General features: G+C 49.3%; 5 protein-coding genes across 5 annotated transcripts; 4 read left to right on the top strand and 1 right to left on the bottom strand.

Moving 5' to 3' along the window:
* Nucleotides 1-668: 668 nt before the first annotated feature.
* DEU56DRAFT_768690 (coatomer subunit gamma) lies at nt 669-4,193 on the top strand. The gene is made up of 11 exons (XM_041351255.1): nt 669-996; nt 1,058-1,216; nt 1,264-1,715; nt 1,764-1,897; nt 1,945-2,123; nt 2,173-2,672; nt 2,725-2,822; nt 2,871-3,005; nt 3,054-3,292; nt 3,343-3,757; nt 3,834-4,193. The coding sequence occupies exons 1-11, from the start codon at nt 766-768 to the stop codon at nt 4,070-4,072; spliced, it is 2,781 nt and encodes a 926-aa protein (XP_041214923.1). The 5' UTR covers nt 669-765; the 3' UTR covers nt 4,073-4,193.
* An 83-nt stretch (nt 4,194-4,276) lies between these two features.
* DEU56DRAFT_768688 (fumble) lies at nt 4,277-6,601 on the top strand. Its single transcript, XM_041351254.1, has 7 exons — nt 4,277-4,546; nt 4,600-4,665; nt 4,719-5,667; nt 5,716-5,953; nt 6,009-6,070; nt 6,130-6,223; nt 6,279-6,601. The coding sequence occupies exons 1-7, from the start codon at nt 4,451-4,453 to the stop codon at nt 6,331-6,333; spliced, it is 1,560 nt and encodes a 519-aa protein (XP_041214922.1). The 5' UTR covers nt 4,277-4,450; the 3' UTR covers nt 6,334-6,601.
* A 268-nt stretch (nt 6,602-6,869) lies between these two features.
* Nucleotides 6,870-9,555, top strand: DEU56DRAFT_768682 (uncharacterized protein). Its single transcript, XM_041351253.1, has 5 exons — nt 6,870-7,323; nt 7,429-7,989; nt 8,048-8,593; nt 8,641-9,161; nt 9,221-9,555. Exons 1-4 carry the CDS (start codon nt 6,932-6,934, stop codon nt 9,158-9,160), a joined length of 2,019 nt encoding a protein of 672 aa, XP_041214921.1. The 5' UTR covers nt 6,870-6,931; the 3' UTR covers nt 9,161; nt 9,221-9,555.
* DEU56DRAFT_768678 (uncharacterized protein) lies at nt 9,556-15,117 on the bottom strand. The gene is made up of 23 exons (XM_041351252.1): nt 14,906-15,117; nt 14,749-14,846; nt 14,462-14,695; nt 13,726-14,410; nt 12,984-13,676; nt 12,884-12,943; nt 12,657-12,830; nt 12,626-12,634; nt 12,420-12,578; nt 12,279-12,370; nt 12,081-12,238; nt 12,009-12,029; nt 11,642-11,963; nt 11,378-11,533; nt 11,287-11,328; nt 10,990-11,232; nt 10,764-10,938; nt 10,478-10,567; nt 10,370-10,428; nt 10,176-10,232; nt 9,991-10,121; nt 9,860-9,935; nt 9,556-9,809 (listed from the first exon to the last, which is right to left on the bottom strand). The coding sequence occupies exons 1-23, from the start codon at nt 14,985-14,987 to the stop codon at nt 9,633-9,635; spliced, it is 3,993 nt and encodes a 1,330-aa protein (XP_041214920.1). The 5' UTR covers nt 14,988-15,117; the 3' UTR covers nt 9,556-9,632.
* A 70-nt stretch (nt 15,118-15,187) lies between these two features.
* On the top strand, nt 15,188-18,283 carry DEU56DRAFT_768676 (Sec1-like protein). Its single transcript, XM_041351251.1, has 13 exons — nt 15,188-15,332; nt 15,392-15,472; nt 15,525-15,636; nt 15,689-15,897; nt 15,949-16,053; nt 16,105-16,288; nt 16,339-16,574; nt 16,623-16,713; nt 16,765-16,839; nt 16,891-17,057; nt 17,114-17,567; nt 17,631-17,732; nt 17,783-18,283. Exons 1-13 carry the CDS (start codon nt 15,201-15,203, stop codon nt 17,890-17,892), a joined length of 2,058 nt encoding a protein of 685 aa, XP_041214919.1. The 5' UTR covers nt 15,188-15,200; the 3' UTR covers nt 17,893-18,283.
* Nucleotides 18,284-18,467: the final 184 nt, after the last annotated feature.

Here is an 18,467-nt window from a genome sequence, read left to right as displayed (position 1 = left end):
CCCCCTTGCTGTCAGAATGGCCAGCAACGATGTCATCTTCATCATCTGTCCCTCACTGCCTCGCGATGAAGTTCTTCGCCATCACCCCCGAAACGTAGCAATGTGAATGATGGAAGACATGCCATGACATCCAGTAATTAAGTATGTCAATAGAAAGAGACAAGAAAGAGTGCACGATTATGCGGGAAATAAATCAACTCTATTCTGAATTGAGAGCTCATTAAAATATACGGACCACGCTTCAAGTGAAGAGGGAAATATACTTGTACTCTGTGCTTGAAACTTGAAGCCCTGGATCGACGTTCACTAGTGTGCTGGTCAATGCAGAATGCATGCCATCGAGAGAAGGCGGATATAGAGGTACTAAGACTGTCAGCACTGTCCATCCAGGGCCACTACGTCATTTGGCAATCGTGCTGGTGCCGAGAGGAGGGTGAGAGAAACCCCAGGAGGGATTGTTTGTAGTGAGGCTACAGGTCAGGTCAGGCCTCGTCGACCGGGCGGCTGATCTCACGAGGAATAGATGTGACATCGTAAGAATCGAGAAAGTCCAAATTGCGCAGTCCGAGCGAGTCGACTTTCAAATCTCCATGAACATACGCTCCCTCGAGAAGGCTGGCGGCGAGCCTACGTGGTCTTGATGAACTTTGTATTGGGAGTACCTGAGTTGAAGCACTTGACCAAACAATGACCAAACAAATAATTCACCTTGACCACGTCGTGCATATCGCAATCGCCGACCTGGCCCTTTGATCGCTGTTAGCCATGGCTTACGCCTCAAAAAAGGAGGAAGAGAGCGGTCTTAGTTCTTACTATAATAACAAGACAACGATTATTCAGGAAGCCCGTGTTTTCAACGACTCTCCAATTAGCCCAAGGAAATGCAGGGCCCTCCTCACTCGCATTGCCTACCTGCTTTACATTGGCGAGACCTTTAGCGCGCAGGAGGCCACAACCTTGTTCTTTGGAACAACGAAGCTCTTCCAACACAAGGACGTACGTTCCTATTCTATTCTCTTCTCATTGCCGTGTAATGTCCCGCTCATGTCTTGTGAAGAGTGCCTTGAGGCAGATGGTGTATCTGGCCATCAAGGAACTCGCAACCACCGCTGAAGATGTCATCATGGTCACAAGCAGTATTATGAAGGACATGCAACCAAACTCCGAGGTCATTTACAGGCCAAATGCAATCCGTGCACTGTGCCGAATCATTGACGTGCGTCTGCCCGAATTATGGAGTCCCATACGCTCATTGCTGTATAGCCTTCCATGGCTCAAGGTGTAGAGCGTTTCTTCAAAGCTGCAATCGTAGACCGAACGCCTTCTATCTCATCTGCGGCACTCGTGTCCTCATATCATTTGTTCCCTCTCGCAAAAGACGTAGTCAAGCGTTGGGTAAATGAGGCTCAGGAAGCAGTCAGCGCAAAGTCTTCATCATCCTTCTTCCCCGGATCATCAGGCGGTGGTTATCTCAATTTTGGCTCATCCGGAAATTCGAACAGCGGTTACCAGCCTATCCCATCAACGAGCTACATCACTCAATATCATGCACTTGGTCTTCTATACTTGATTCGCCAGCAGGATCGGATGGCTGTGACTAAAATGATACAGCAGCTTGGCGGGGGCAAGTCTGGTGCAGGCACAACGCTTAAAAACTCTATGGCTCTTTGCATGCTTATTCGGTATGCCGCGAAAGTGATGGAGGAAGATCCAAAGTACGTCCTTGAACGTGTTATACAATTGACTGCTTATCTTGGCTCTAGTGTGCAAAGGCAAATGCTCGATCTTTTGGAAGGGTGGCTACGCCACAAGAGCGACATGGTTAATTTTGAGGCAGCACGTGCTATTTGCGAGATGAAGAATGTTAATGCTTCGCAACTCGCCAAACCAATAGCGGGTTTGTAGCTCTTGGACTTTAATTATTTTTATCTGACCTGTCTACAGTGCTCCAGCTCTTCCTCTCTTCTCCGAAGCCTGTTTTGAAATTTGCTGCAACCCGGACATTGGCTACTCTCGCTTTGGCACATCCTGCTGCTGTGGCGTCATGTAACGTTGACCTGGAGAATCTTATCGCTGACCAGAACAGGAGTGTGGCAACGTATGCCATCACTACCCTGCTCAAGGTAGAGATTAACTTAAGAGATAATTCTACACTCACTAACTGTTCCATAGACCGGAAATGAGGCATCCGTTGACCGCCTCATGAAGCAGATCACTGGATTCATGTCAGAGATCAGCGATGAATTCAAAGTCATCATTGTTGACGCTATTCGCTCGCTATGCATCAAGTTCCCGACGAAGCACGTTTCCATGCTCGCTTTCCTTTCGGGGGTGCTCCGTGATGAGGGCGGATATGACTTCAAACGCGCCATCGTCGAGGCTATGTTCGACATGATCAAGTTCATCTCAGACTGCAAAGAGCAGGCGCTTTCGCATCTGTGTGAGTTCATCGAAGACTGTGAATTCACGAAGTTGTCCGTGCGGATATTACACCTCCTTGGCCTCGAAGGTCCCAAGGCTCCTCAACCGACCAAGTACATCCGGTTCATCTACAACCGCGTCGTACTTGAAAATGCGACTGTACGAGCAGCAGCAGTTGCAAGTTTGGCCAAGTTCGGTGTGAATGCGGTGGATGATGGTTTACGGAGAAGCATTGGCGTTTTGTTGAACAGGTCATCGGCTTTTTTTCCGAACGAAATAAAGGCGATTGACAAAATTTCTCAGGTGCTTGGATGACGTTGACGATGAAGTTCGTGATCGCGCTGCAATGTACCTGAGAGTCATGAAGGAAGCATCCCTTGCAGATACCTATGTGAAAGAAGGTACGTTGGGTTTACGAGGATTTGTACAGAATCTCATGATTTGTGCAGAATCTGTATTCTCGCTTGCCGCGCTTGAATCCAAACTCGTTGCGTATGTCAATGATACTGATGCCAGCGCACAGCCGTTCGACGCCTCGTCGATACCAAAGATCAGCCGGGCTCAACTTGCTGCTGAGTCGACTCGTCAGTATTGTTTATTTTCTCCCATTCTAAATTCTGACGTATTATCAGGTCCAAGTACCCTGGACATTATTGCTGCGCCCACGACGAGAGCTTCGGCATCTCCACCACCTCCCACAGCTGCAGAAACGCAATCTGCATATGTGCAGCAACTTGCAGACATACCACACTTTGCAGAGTATGGAACTGTCCTCAACAGCAGCGCAAAGCCTGTACAGCTCACGGAATCCGAGACCGAGTATCAAGTTACATGTGTCAAGCATATATTCAAAGAACATATCGTGTTCCAGGTCAGTATACTGTACTGCACTCACCGCATTGCGTCTGATTCGTTTCCTAGTTCAATGTATCAAATACCCTCCCAGATACTGTCCTGGAGCAGGCGGTCGTGGTAATGCAACCACAGGCCGATTCTGGATTGACAGAGGATGTCGTCTTCCAAATCGACTCTCTCAGTTGCTCTAATTCTCCTGGAATCGTCTACGTTTCTTTTAAGCGGGACAACCCCCGAGAATATACCACCACCTCCTTCCAATGTATCTTGAAGTTTATTTCCAAAGAACTGGATCCGTCGACGGGCCGACCGGAAGAAGAGGGTTACGAGGACGAATACCAACTGGAAGAGGTCGAGCTTTCAGCCGGTGGGGACTATATTATTCCCAGTTACGCCTCTTTTTCCTCCGAGTGGGATCGTCTACGGTCTGGTGCGACTGCTACGGAAACGTTCTCACTTGGTGCCATGGAAAGTATCAAAGGTACGTTTCGCTTTTTCTGTACCCGTCTGTCATATTTCCACGGCTGATACGACTCACACCCCACCCACCTTCACAGCTGCCTGCGACTCGATCATTGAGCTCCTCAATATGGAGCCTTTGGGTGGCACGGAAACACCCAGTTCGCCGTCTGTACACACGCTCCAACTTTCGGGTTTGGTGACTGGGGGAGGGGGCAAGGTGCTTGTGAGGTGCAGAATGACCTTCTCGCGAGGTCAGGGTGTTACGTTGGAACTTGGGGTGCGTGCAGAGCAGGAGAACGCATGTGCTTTGGTTGTATCTGTTGTCGGAGGTTAGAGGATTTGGACTGGCTGTCATTAGATTCGACACGGGGGGGTTTTGTATCACATGGTGTCCCACTAGTCACAGTCGGTAATGCATACGACTCTGCAATGTTCACACATGGGCTGGGATTAGACAATGTCGAATGACCATAAGCAGCAGTTCCAGCTTCCGGTAAAGGCGGTTCCCGAATCTAAATATTTCAAGTCTCAAGACTAAGGATGGCATGAGTTTTGAACGTTTACATGATTCAAATTGCTCAGGGAGTGTTCGTACGATTTCGCTGCTGTCGTACCACTTTCCAGTCCTTTTAAGTCACGCGTAATTCCTGTGTTATTCCTGTGAACTGCGCTTGCTTGATCTGACTGTGACGAAGTATCATCCGAACTCGCGATGCATACCCCCCTCCCAGCCCCGTCGCTGCCCACGCCCAAGGCTATCCGTGTTAACACTAGAGGAGCAGTAATACTCGCCGAGGAGTCGCCCGAGGTAAGCAGGGTTCTCCTGAAGCTATGCATCACCTTGACTCCGTAATATCATAGACTCGAGACAGTCGAGGAATATACCTTCCAAACTACATTGAGCCAGTCTCACACATCGCCATAGACGTAAGCATTAGCCTAGCTATCATCCTTGGTTACTGATATCAGGGTTATCACAGATTGGTGGATCTTTAGCGAAGGTCGTTTACTTTACACGCTCTCCTCAGTCCTCTTCATCCCCATCTGTAATAGCTACGCAGGGAAGCAGTTCCAGCGCCAACAGCTCCAGCGCCGGCTCCCCATCCACGTCCCCACCGTCCGTCACAAACATCCCCTCCAGCTCCTCACAAACACGAAACGGCACCCTTACGCCCCGCGTCCTCGAATCCCATTACCACGGAAATGGACACAGCAATGGCTACTATCCCCCCGACACCCCAGATTCGCTCGACACAGACCTTTTGCGCTCGACCATCCTAAAACGCACAACCGAAGTCCGTCACATCCCCGGGGGCTCCATCAACTTTGAGCGGTTTGAAACATCGAACATTTCCGCGCTCGTCGCCTTCATATCGGAGCTCATAACTCGGTCTGCTGCCGCGAATGGCGTCTCCATTGAGGAGATGCGCCGGGGGGTTAAGATTTCAGCTACTGGTGGTGGCGCACACAGGTTTGGCAAGCTGTTCGAGGGCGAACTCGAGGTGGACGTGCAAAGAGAGGACGAGATGGAGTGTCTGATCGAAGGGATGAAATTCATGGTGACAATCCCAGAAGAAGTGTATTACTTCTCGGATGAACTCATCCAGGAAGTGACACATCATATATCGAGGGACGTGCAGAACCAGATCGTGCTGGATGGTCCTGGGTCGAGCGGAAATGTGATGCCCAGCAAGAGTGCGGAGCCTGTTCTAGAGCGGCCATCACCAGACCCGCCGCGGTATGCCGTGACATTCGAAACCAGCGAACCTTCTGCGCATCTTCCTTGTTTGCTTGTCAACATCGGATCTGGTGTATCTATCATAAAGGTAGATGCCGATGGGTCGTTCGAACGTGTAAGCGGAACGAGCCTTGGTGGGGGGACCTTATGGGGACTTCTCAGCTTGTTGACGCCTGCCCGGACATTTGATGGTAAGTCGAAGAGTTAGTGGCTTGATCGGTGTCTTATGTTTGTTTCAGAAATGCTGGCACTGTCTGAAAAGGGGGATAATGCTAGTGTGGATATGCTTGTTGGTGATATCTATGGTACGGATTACAGCAAGCTTGGACTCAAATCGACCATGATAGCAAGTTCGTTTGGCAAAGTTTTCAAGAACCGAGGTGAGGGGAAAGAAGAAGGGGAACGCGGGACGTTCCGAGCGGAGGACATTAGCAGAAGCCTGCTTTACGCTGTGTCGAATAACATTGGGCAGATTGCGTGAGTTGTCTTGATATGGGATTGGAATGTGCTCTTCGGCTGACAGCGCGGTCAGGTACATGAATGCAGAAAAGTATGGTCTAGACAGGATCTACTTTGGTGGGTTCTTCATACGTGGTAGGCCGAGTTCCTTTTGTCTTTATGGAACGAACGTTGATGGAACGATTACTTTTCAGGGCATGCAGCGACGGTAGCTACATTGTCATATGCCATACGATTCTGGAGCAAGGGAACGAAGCGGGCGCTATTCTTTCGGCATGAGGGATTCCTGTAAGATGATCGATCGCGTTCACATTGAGGGTTCTAAATGAAACTTTGGCTGTAGGGGCTCAATCGGAGCATGGATCAAGAATATCGACGTGGAAGAGACGCAAACATGAGCACTGCCGTCATAGCTGCTGTCAGAATCCTGAAAGGGACATGTCGGTATGGACGACGATGGACTGTTCTCATGGGCACTATTTATACCGCTCATTCCTCTCATTGACCTTATTCAAGATTTGTTTACATTGTTTATGTGCCTTCAGATAGGCTTATCTTATGAGGATAGAGCGGTTACTGATTCTAATCAATTTGCAATGTACATGGGGCGCATCGCCCGTGATCAGTGCAATGCGCTGCACTAAACTACGAATTGGACTACTGAGGCAGTCAGTCCGGTTGATTAATAAATGTTAGCGCTTAGGCCTAGATGACTACCTTGAGTACAAGCAACGTTAACATTCCTGGGACATTGTAAGCGGGGATAACCACGTGGAAACCCTGTGAAACGTTTCCTACCGAATTTCAGCTACTTGCTCCTTCGCCACGAAAGCCCCAACAGACTATGGATAACCCTAGTGCTACATGAGCTTGATTCTAGAGCTAAAGCTAAATACCGTTGTCGTCTTGTAATTTTTTATCAGTGCCCCTCAGTGACGACAAGTAGCACCCGTGGGAATATTGATCATTATAGCAGAGTAAAAAAAGGTTGCGGATATGGAATATCAGCAGTCCATATACAAGCCTTTGTCATGTCTCTCCCTTGAAAGCTGTCCCCCATCAGCCGCCATGGAATTAACCATGGACAACGTCCTCTTCCCTACTCATCCTTCACAAACTAATAATCATATCATTTCAGCTTCTTCATCTGTCCTGGGCGACGTCGACCCCGACGACCACAGCACAGTTTCAACACCTATAGCTCCCCAGGACGATGAAAAGCCCCATAAAAAGGCCCACGATCCTGATTCAACTGACAAGGGCACAGCAACTAAGAAGCCTCGTCATCGTCACAGTCCAAACCAGCTCGCTGCCCTCAACGAGCTCTATGAGAAAAATGAGCATCCCAGCCTAGACGACAGGACAGAGCTAGCTGAGAAGCTTGGCATGTAAGTTCCCCTTTTAGGCACCCCTCATCATTTTATTGATTTGGTCGACGGGCGTCTTTTGCACAAATGTTCACTCAATAACTTATCCTTGCCTTTCACTTTCAGGGAAACGAAGACTGTTAATGCGTGGTTTCAAAACAAGAGAGCTTCTACCAAGAAGCGCAATAAACCAGCACCAACTGACGCACCGCCCCAAAAAAGTCCATCATCTACGCTTCCATCAATAGCAAACCTTTTAAACTCCTCACCCCCTCCACCCTCACGTAACCTCTCATCCCGCTCCCATCCCTCATCATCACGCAAGAAACAGAAAGAAATTCTTCTCCTTCATGACCACCATATCAGTGAACCTCATTATAATCACGACAAGTCTTTCGCCCCCGAATTCTTGCCGCAGGATCGCTTCGTGCCTGAGAGCCAGCCTGTCGATAGCGATCGGCACCATGCCGTTTATGCCGAAAGGGGCCACTTTGTACCCGACGCGGATAGCCGCTTTGTCTCCGAGAATGACGGCGCCAGTGATGGCGTTACGTCTCGAAAGGGCAGAGGCGAGCCAGCTCGCAATAGAACAACCCCTGAGCAAGCCGATGAGCTTCGTCGTGCATATGCGATGAATGCACATCCAAGCAAGGATGACAGAATAGAACTCGCTGAGCGAATTGGCATGTCAGTCGTCTTTTATCAAGATCATCATCCTATTATCGTACTGATCCGGCATTGACAGGCGCACTCAAAGCGTGACAAATTGGTTCCAGAATCAGCGCACCCAGGCCAGAAAGCACAAGGAAGACCATCATCCCCTCACGTCTTCGTCATCGACAACTGCAGATGGCTCCTCTGTTCCATCTCACCCATCTTCTGTCATCGATGATGATCATGGGCCTCATCTGTCCCATCTCAACTTCCCTCCAAGAGCATCTCATCCATCCCTTGTCCCGGATCGCCACCTGCCTCTTCCCGCTCTTCCCTTCCTCAAGTTGTCTCCACCTGAACTCGATGAAGTGAAGATACCACGCAGCCGGATGTCTTTGCCGCCATCTTCGAATCCGCGTCTCACTTCACCCCGCATCCGAAGAAGCGTCACTCCATACTCAAGGGACCTCGAAGAGATGCCTCGAACTAATGAGGGCGCTAAAGGCGAGGACTCACATGCTCGTCCTCGCCGCTCTCGCCCTGAGCCGTACCAGTTGGAAGCACTCAAAAAGCTTTTGCATCGCACCTCGACGCCAAGTATCGAGCAAAGGAACGCCCTTGCCCTAGAAGTTGGAATGTACGTCAACTCCATCTTGGCATATCCTTTACTCACCTCCCAGCCAGGGACATTGGCAAAGTCACAAACTGGTTCCGTAACATTCGTCAGACTGCCCGCAAGCGGGCCAAACGGGCTGGTGTTCCTCTCCCTCGCGCACCCAGGGGCCGTGGATATCAATACAACTTTTCCCGCGAAACTTCGTCAGGCTCATCTTCCCAAGAGGAAGACGAAGACGATGCAATGGATCTGGATGACGAGGACACTATGGAGTTCGATATCGACGAACGCAGCGAAGAGGACTTTCAGGAGGCAGTCACCCCTGGCATGTCGCCTTCTCCTCCTCCTCAAAAACGCATTCGGACACATGTCCCACTTCCAATGCCCCGTGGTGTGGGTGTCGAAAGCATGGGCGTGGGACTCATTGAGCCTGCTGCCTTTCAAGAGCTTGAGATGGCCGTGGGAATGTCTGCGGGACCTAGCGAGTATGTCAGTGCGGACACGGGCATGCACACTACCACGTTCTCCGGTGTGAAGATCGAGGACGCCTTGCTATTATTGAGCTTCCATCAACATGTTGTGCATTAGGGTATGGTCTACTTGGTATCCTAGGGGGCAAGTTCTCACGCGAAGCGTTGTTTCATGTAGATTCTTGATCACCGTTTCAGAGTTATTTATGTCACCAACATGAAGTGTTTCAAGGCCTGCCCACCAAGTGTATCGACTATCATTACCCATTCGCGCGTTTCCGCAGTTGATCTTCGCTTCCCCATCATCATCCCACGATATTGCATACCGCATGGATGCGTCCATATTCATTATTGTTGCTTAATTGCCTATATTTTGTTTTTCTTGCCATCATTTTCCAAGGTCCTCACCGCGTACAATACACGAGTTCGATTTTATCTCTCTGTACTGGCACGATTTGTATGCTCTCCTGGTATTTAAACAAATGTGTTGCGGTGCATAACTATCTAGTCGGTATTTGTATGTTTGTTTGTCGTAGATAATTATTTCATTGTTACAATTACAACTTGTATGTAGAGAGATCGACTGTGATCTACACTGAATTGCGTCTTGCACTTCTCCCTTTCCTGCTGGCTATGTTCTTATCTGCGCCATAAGCATCGTAGTTGGGCAGCTTTCCCTCTTCTTCCCACTTGTCAAGGATCTCGACCGCAGCGAGATACCCCTTCTTCTGGATCTCATCGAACTTGTTGAACTGGAGAGTGCCATACTATGGACGTGTGAATTGTTATGTCAAGGCATGAGAACAGTCAGTCGTACCTCCTGAACCGGGACCGCCATGTAAAGACAGTTCCGTGTGACTTTGGCTGCCTCTAGAGTGCGCACACTCGACACGCTTTGAACAAGTAAGAACAACAACACGGACTGATCGTACTGTGTGGGAAACTCACTAGGCCAGCCGACTTTGGATCTCAGTGATCGCAGGCACGGTTCGAGCGCTCGAGAAGGGGTTCCATCGGTTAACCACGAGCCACCACCCCGAGACAGAGTCACCAAAGTTTCGAGGGGAATTATCATCAATCTAGGGAATGGAGTATGAGATAGGAGGTAGACGTGTCAGTTTAAAAAAACACACGGAACCGACGTCCGCAGCAAGCACGATGCTCGCGCCCATGGAGAACATTGTTGACACCTATTGCTATATTTTAGGGGCCATCTAGAATTAGCAGTGATTCATTGCTCACGGGTAGGTTATCGACTGTGGAAGGTAAATCGGTCAGTGCTGGGACACAGGGTTGAATGAAGAGGCGCACTATATCCACCATCAACAAGCATGCTGCCGTTGTCACATAATGGAGGCAGTAGTCCAACCAGGGTCATAGAAGCACCTGAATCACTCGTGAGTTCGTATCAACGAAAGTAGTTCGATGACCTCACGGATGAACCTCCAGGCATAGCCACTTTCATGGATCTCCATGCGGGATGTGTTGATGTTCGTGGTATTACAGAAGTACGGTAGCCACATGTCTTCTATGTGAAGATCGTAGAAAGCCTGATAAATGTGTTAAATCGCAGGCACATCAGATGGTACATTGCCGAAAACTTACTTTGTATATAGTTCTGTTAAACTCGTGTCCCTGAGGCGAAGACGTGAATGGGTGGGGATGATACGAAGTGTGATCAGATGACTTACTGTTGTATAAGCAACGAGGGGGTATGTAACATCTGAAAGCATTCCTCCAGATATTCCCCATTCTTCCGCTGAATTGCTTGGCACGACTCGTGCTCATGATAATGTCGCACTCGCGTGCATAAAGACCGCCTATCAATGCGCCGATACTAGTGCCTGCGATGTAGTCGATGGGAATTCCGCGCTCCTCGAGCGCACGTAAGACACCCTGTTATCTGATCAGCATATGATGAACAACTGCAGCGGAGATACCACTGACGAGATGCGAGATACCACGAGCTCCACCGCCACCGAGGACAACTCCGACAGATTTTGCGCAGAGTCTCCTGGCCAGACGAGAGAAATCATTGATCATGGGATGTGGTTGCGGTCTTGCGTCCCTAGATCTCCCCCTGTACTTTTGAATGCCACTCTGCACTCTATCCTTGAGGTTCTTGAATGCAATGACAACATCGGGATCTTGCATCTGGTGAGCAGCCTTCACTATCGGAACTGCGAGACCCTATCGTCCATGTGTGAGTCACTAATCCTATGGTGAAGGTCTATGTGTACATACCGGAAGCTCGACGTGAATATGTTGGTGCACCCAAGGTCGATTCTATACTTTTATGAGATCAGCCATTTATAAAGCAACGCTCATAACACACTTTCAGCCATTCGCGTGTCGACCCAGGGGCGACCGAACGTTCAGGATGGAGTATCACAAGCTCTTTCCGCGCCGTGGTCTTCATTGAAAGTAGCAAGCGTTCGTATTCTCCAATGCTCGGATCATCACCCATCCCAACCACCATCACAAAATCAGCCTACCAAAAAGGGTTACAGTGGTCTGAAGCTTTGTGAGCTATGAATTACTTACCTGCCTGATACAAGTTTGCGTCCAGGGACTGTTGACAGGTGAATCAGCAACATACAGAAACTGTTCGATATCTTTGCTCTTGGTCTGCAAGCCAAGCTGCAGCCTTGAGTGTGCCCATACGAGAGAATGCGTGACGGCCGAGATGTCCCGACACAGAGGCTTGATTCATGAACGAGGTCTTCGCGCCCATCTCTTCCAACGCAGTCTTGAGTTTTCGGGCAAAGGTGTCTATAGGAACATTCCGCGATACCGGGAGAATGGCCACAGTCTTTAGGTTAGTGTTGTTCCGTCCCAGTTCAAATGCAGTGTTGCGTGTCTGGACATCGCTCGACGCATCCATCTCGTCGCGTACGCGAGAGGCGATCGTCCGTAGTAACCTAGACATGGTTAAAGACGAGATTTATATCAAAGATGGCGCTTACTGTGCGGTTGTCTGAGGATTTCTGAGCATAGCATGAGCAGACAACCCCAAGAGTATGGAGTTGAGTACTCACCTTGAGGAAATAGCGTTAAACAGCGTCTGGGGCATTCTAATCAGCTCAGAGTCACGAATTGCGTGCATCGTAGTTCTGCGTGTTGAACTGGTTATGACGTCTAATTCTCCAACAGTGTCGCCTTGTCCGTATTCGCCAGTAATTATGACTTTACCCGCCTTCTCCCTCGGTAATTGCTCGTAGTCGTCCATTAATGACAATGTAGAAACTATCACTAATGTCTTCTGGGCGCCAAAGAACTTGACCTGCGTTGACGTGCATCCAATCAAGAGATGCGTCAATTTGCAGGACTGCCACACCATTAGCATATTACAACAGATGGTTGAAGGCAATGCTAACCTAGAGGCGACAGCAGTGAAATGAGACGCTTTGCCAATGTAAGCTGCACGATAGGCCGTTTCTCCACCAGACGTTCAAGAGAGTGAGCGGGTAGAAATCCCACGTATGTATCAGTTTTCGCTTGGATGTCAACATACGAAGGTGTTCCGCAGAGAGACGCTTTAAATAACGTCAGGACATGCAAGAGCCTTCTGATATAAGCGTACCGAGATAACCTGCAATTCCTCCTGGTTTCACTGGTAAACAACAGCTTGCGGCTCTGGGCTTTCTCGGGCTCCTGCTTGTGGTCGGATGCGTATAGAGAGTCGGTGTCTGAGCTTGTCGATCTCGTCGCATAGGGCCCGTTATTTGGGCGGGACTCGTCAGCGGGTAGGAGAATATCCAGAAAACCTTCAACAACATAGTAAAGACCTTATTTGCATGCGGTCAATTTATCGTCTATACTTGACCGATGGGACTTTTACCAGTATTCCGTTCTCCGGCCTTCACGAGCGTCGAGCCAGCAGAGAAGAAGAGGATCTCAACTTCGTTGTCCAGGCCGCTCATATAACCGGTCAGTCGAACTATGTGATGTTCCCGTCATACTCGAAGCGCCGTCATCCGCAGTTTCTAATAGCGACAGGGAGCCAAAGGGAGACGGGAGCACGCCGTTCGCAGAGCGCAGATGATCAAAAGGCGGGAGAGCTGGTGAATCCTCAATGGACTCGTTCCCACTCATGGGTGGCTGAAGAAGACCAATAGACTTGGCGATGCATGACATGACTTCCTCGCGCAGATCAAACTCTTCATTATTCAGACGGGTCTGTAACAGGTCGTGTTTCTGTAGCCGAGGTGATTCCAGGATGCTGAACGAACGCGATAGTTTATACCCGTCACTGCCTTGGCCAGTTGAGGTATGCAAGTCGCCAGCCTGTACCTGATTGCGAGGAGTACGAATCGGGATACCACGCATAGCAAGCGGGCTATCTGTCAAGCTTTCTCGTGATAAAACTGCGGACACATAGCCACCGTTAGCAGAGGCCGGACCCGGAGATGGGGCGAGATTGAGGTACTCGCTTTCAGAGTCAGACCCCTGAATTGCGACGTCGTCAAATCGTTGCCGCAGATATTGTAGGCCACCACCTTCGTAGAATGATGCCGGAAGAGGGTGGCATGCAATCTCGTTGATTGCCTTCTCAGTCCGAAGGACCTCTGTCGTCAGCCCCAAATATCTGTGTGCGGCATTGAACGTAACGCGTGAAAAACGCGTTAGAATGACTGAAAACGTAATGAACAAAGTGAGAACTCAATCTCGCAGAAACTGTACCTTGTACTATGTGACTGGTTGCTTTCGGAAACTTTTTTGTAACTCTGCGAAATGCTTCTGCAGGGATGAAGGCCAAAGTGCTGTCCTCTTTTGCCCTGGCCACGATACCATGGTGGAGATGAGATGAAGGGTTAGAGGCTGATCGTGAGCGCGAAGCGCGATGTGGCGTCGATCTAGAGGCGTCTCCGATGTAATACGGAGATGTCGGACCAATGGGAGAAGTCGCGTCTGCGGGATGAGCGGTGGAACCGGATGACGAGATGGATGCAGAACGAGAAGGCCGAGAAGCCACGGATACATAATCAAGGCTAAAACGAGACACGTCCGAATCCGCGCGGCGAGTACGTGATTGAGGTGGTCCTCCTACTCCACTTGCAGGATTTCCTCCAAGAGCATCGGAGCGACCATCTTCTTGCCAGCTTATCTTTATGTGCTCGGTGAACAAGCTGAGAATGCTGAATAAACTAGACAAGGTTCCACCGCTTCCGACTTCGTTGATAAGTTGGTATCCGTTCATATCCTCCTCGTCCCATGACCCATTTTGGCAAGTATTCTGGCCTGTTCGAGCGTATACCTGGACCATGCCATCGACAACACAATAGAAGCTCCTGTCTTCGTCTAAAGAGATACTATCCCCGGCAATCAAGCGTCTCGTTGCAAGATGCCTTGCCAATTCATGAAATACCTGTTGAAATATGATGATGGTTTATTAACGTAGACAATACGTATTACTCACCGGCTTCTCGAGAAATCCGAAGACACGAACAGCTTGCAAAAAATCGTCCAAGTAGTTGTGAAATGCTGGAGGAGGCTCTGTTGTATTCACATCTGGGTGAAGTGCATTCACATCGGGCTTCACCAACGGTGGTTCCTTCAGTGAAGAATATGTGTTAAGGTATCGAAGGCGTATCCAATAATTCAGGGCAACTGCTGAAGCGGAAAACATGATGGCAAATGACCAAAAATTTAGCTAAGATGAGTGAGCGATTCATATTTCAAGCAGCAATCTTAGAAACCACTGACTGTCAATGTCATGGAGTAGGACAGAGCAAAATAGATGAGACGGGGGATGGTGATGGTGGCAAAAGCTATCAAAGCTTTTGCCCATGATAGGAACCATACTGCCGGAGGTACCGTGAGCTTCGTCTGATGCGTGAACAAAAGAATGACAGCGGCCTACGTATCACCCAGAAACAGGCAGAGATGAGCGAGAGCAGAGGATGTCTCCCGTCATACTCGGGCGGATTGGAGGCATGCTCCATAATGGATGATGTCCGTACTATGTTCACGCCAGTATTAAGAGCGCTTGCAGTTTAGCTTTTTAGTCAATGCACTCAGGGATCAGGGAGGGGACGTTTAATACGACGTAAGTGTTTAGGCTGAAGTCGCCGAAGAAGGACTGAAATGGGGAAGGCGGACCGAAGAATTTAGTATACATGTGATGGGTGGCTGTGTCACTGCATGTTCTCCAAGCCATGGCAGCCGCGTCCGCATCAGCCTCTGACGTCCAGACCTCAAATGAGACAGAGCGAGACAACGAGCCCAGGTTGGACGTAGAGTTGCTCAAGGAAACTGCAAGAAAGGCCTTAATCGACACTCTAAACGCGGTACGCCCTTGGTTCTCATACTACTCCACTCGGGACTGAAGTTCAGGTGTTCTGCACAGGTAAATGGCGCGAAGACGCTAGTGCTTGACCCTACCCTTGCAGGGCCTTTGGGACTGGTCACAGAAGTTGCACTTCTGAAGGTATATCCTTGTACTGTCACGATGTTGATAATGCGATTCACGTCCTTCATAGCATCACGGCGTGGACAAGATGTTCTGGCTTGAGCCAGGCCCATTGACCTCGACGACAACAAATGTAGTATATCTTTGTCGCCCGCTAATCAAGTACGTCAAGATTATCGCAGGTCTGAGTTTCCCTTTTGTCCACGGTCGTGTAAACAGACTCAGTGCATGTAGACCAGGTCAAAGCCCACATTCGGGAGTCGCAAAAGCACAGATATACGCTCTTCCTTGTACCTCGCATCTCCACTCTAGTGTCAAGGATACTTGAAGAAGAGGGCATTCTTGGCGATATAACCATATCTTCCTACAACTTGCAGTTCATTCCAATTGCGGACGATGTCATTTCGCTTGAGAACGATAACGCGTTCAAGGAGTTATGGGTGGTATGCATATCATCCACATATTAACGATACGGTATAGCTCAGTCCATTCAGGATGGCGACGAAACCGTGATCTATAACTCTGCCTTAGCACTCAACTCGTTGCAGAAAGTGTACGGTCGCTTCCCTCGCATGTTAGGAAAGGGAGACTATGCTTCGGTAGGCGCTTCTATACTCCCGCATAACTCCAAATAAGATTGTTCTGCACAGCGGCTGGCAACCCTTCTTACGAAATCGCTACCTGATCAACCTTCTCCCTTGTCAGACTCCTCGATACCTTCTGCGCCGTTCGATTCGCTCATCATTATTGACCGCACCGTTGATATGATCACACCGCTTCTGACCCAGCTAACTTATGAAGGCCTCATCGATGAGTTTATTGGTATCAAGAACTGTAAGTGGTTATCCATATGATGCGAGTGACCGGTATTGACATATTCGTAGCTCATGTTGAACTACCAGTTAGCCTCCTCACTCCCCCCACTGTACCTAACCCTTCAAATCCAAACGCCACCCCGTCAGGATCTGCGTCCGCCACTCCACTTATAAATGAAAAGACGAAGAAGTACAACCTCTCGACCGCCACTGACCCGCTATTGGCTGAACTGCGGGACTTGAACTTTTCATCGGTAGGGAAGAGACTCAGCAAAGTGGCACACCGATTAGATGAAGACTACAAAGTGTGCACTTCTACGCATTGCCGTGATTTTGTTATTAACAAATAACAGGCTCGATTGCAGGCGAAGACTGTCGCGCAGCTTCGTGACTTTGTTGGCAAACTCGGTGGTCTTCAAGGCGAACACCAGGCGCTGAGACTTCGTGAGTGCAATTCTTTCGTTTTCTAGGGACTGTTTTTATTTCTCCGCAAAGACACTGGCCTGTCAGAGATGCTCTCTCCGAAGACACGCACAGATCTATTCAACAAATCACTTGAAGTACAGCAGAGTAAGCCCATTTGCTCATGAAATTCCTCTTGAACTTGATGTCCAAAAATAGATCTTCTGGCATCGTATGAGGTCTCGGCTCAGATTAATGCAATCGAAGATATGATCGCACATGGTGCAAGCATGCAGACGATCGTACGACTCTTATGCCTCGCCAGCATTACTGGTGGTGGAATCAAGGCCAAATCCCTGGATAGTGTAAAACGCGAGCTTCTCCAAGTAATCTCACTCGGTTTTGCACGTTTTTATTTTGAAGCTTACGATCCATCTTGCAGGCTTACGGGTATAATTACCTCCCCCTGCTTCTGTCGCTGGCCGCGCCCCCTTTGGCTATTCTGCTACCCGTTTCCACTGCTCCCTCTGTCGCAGCAAGCAAATACCCCTTCACAACCCTACGTAAATCACTCCGACTTCTTATAGACGATAACCCTGAAGCACTGGAGGAGGTTGAAAACGACATCAGTTATACGTATTCTGGATATGCGCCTATTAGTATCCGGCTGGTCCAATGCATCGCCCAGAAGAGTGGAGTTATCAGTAACCCTGCAGAGAAGAGCAGTGCAGACGACAAGGGCAAAGGGTCGAGCGCTAGAAAACTCTATGGACATCCGATCGTGGGCTGGAAGGGCTTTGAGGACGTGTTAGGTACGATCCCGGGCAAGACATTTGACATTGTGCAGAAGGTGCCTGCATCAACCAACTCCACAGCTTCTTCCGTTGCTTCCCTGAGTAAGTCTCCGTGCCGGTACCAATCAAAGGCACTCCATTATGCTCACATGGGTACCCAAACAGTGCGCCCACACGAGCAAACGACAACAACTGCCGTATTTTTCCTGGGTGGATGTACGTATACTGAGATTGCTGCCCTTCGCTGGGTGAGCCGACAGAACAAAGGTGGCATTTCATTGCACTCTAGGGCGGAGATGACGTTGACATCTCGGCAGGTCGTAAATTCCTCATTGTGACGACTGGCATTGTGAGTGGGAATAGCTTGATCGATAGCATTGCAAGCCCTGGGAAGAACCTTTCTGCGACCAAGGACGTGAACGCCTAGTGTGCGATGGAGCAGACGCTGGTGGAGTGCATACACATGACTGTAAACATTGATCTAGTACTAAAAAGATCTCCACGTTTTCCACCGTCCGCCACGCAGTCTCGTATTGCTGATCAATACAGGAAGAATCCCAGAATTGAGTCTAAAAAAAGAGGATCCTTGGGGAAGAAGAAAAGTCGAGCTTGAAGAGAGCTTGCTTGGAAGCATGGATACGAGTCTTAATAAGTCCCGCCGCACCCAGACTTGGATCAACACCGACGCGACGCGTTTGTTTGCCTGGCTTTGATTGCCGGACCCCTGACACTTTGTGGAGTCTCTACGAAGGCTTGCTTCTCCGCACTGAACAACCGAATAGTCTAACGAAATTCCAACTAAACTCTAAGTTGCTGGCAGAGAACGTGTGCGTTTACCCATGGTGAATGGTTACTGAAAAATGACAGTTGACAAATATACCGTCGCCCGCGAAGAACTGCTCGATGTGCTTCAGGGTTGCTGTGGCGATTCTTCTCAAATACTTTTTTTCGATGTTTGGGTATTACGTTAACTGCGGTGACTGGGGTCCACCTGACGCGGGC

Source organism: Suillus clintonianus (assembly GCF_016758775.1).
Source record: "Suillus clintonianus strain FC179 chromosome Unknown DEU56scaffold_3, whole genome shotgun sequence".
NCBI classification, from domain to species: domain Eukaryota; kingdom Fungi; phylum Basidiomycota; class Agaricomycetes; order Boletales; family Suillaceae; genus Suillus; species Suillus clintonianus.
Note: the sequence above shows the minus strand (reverse complement) of the source record. Positions and strands in the feature narration are given on the sequence as shown.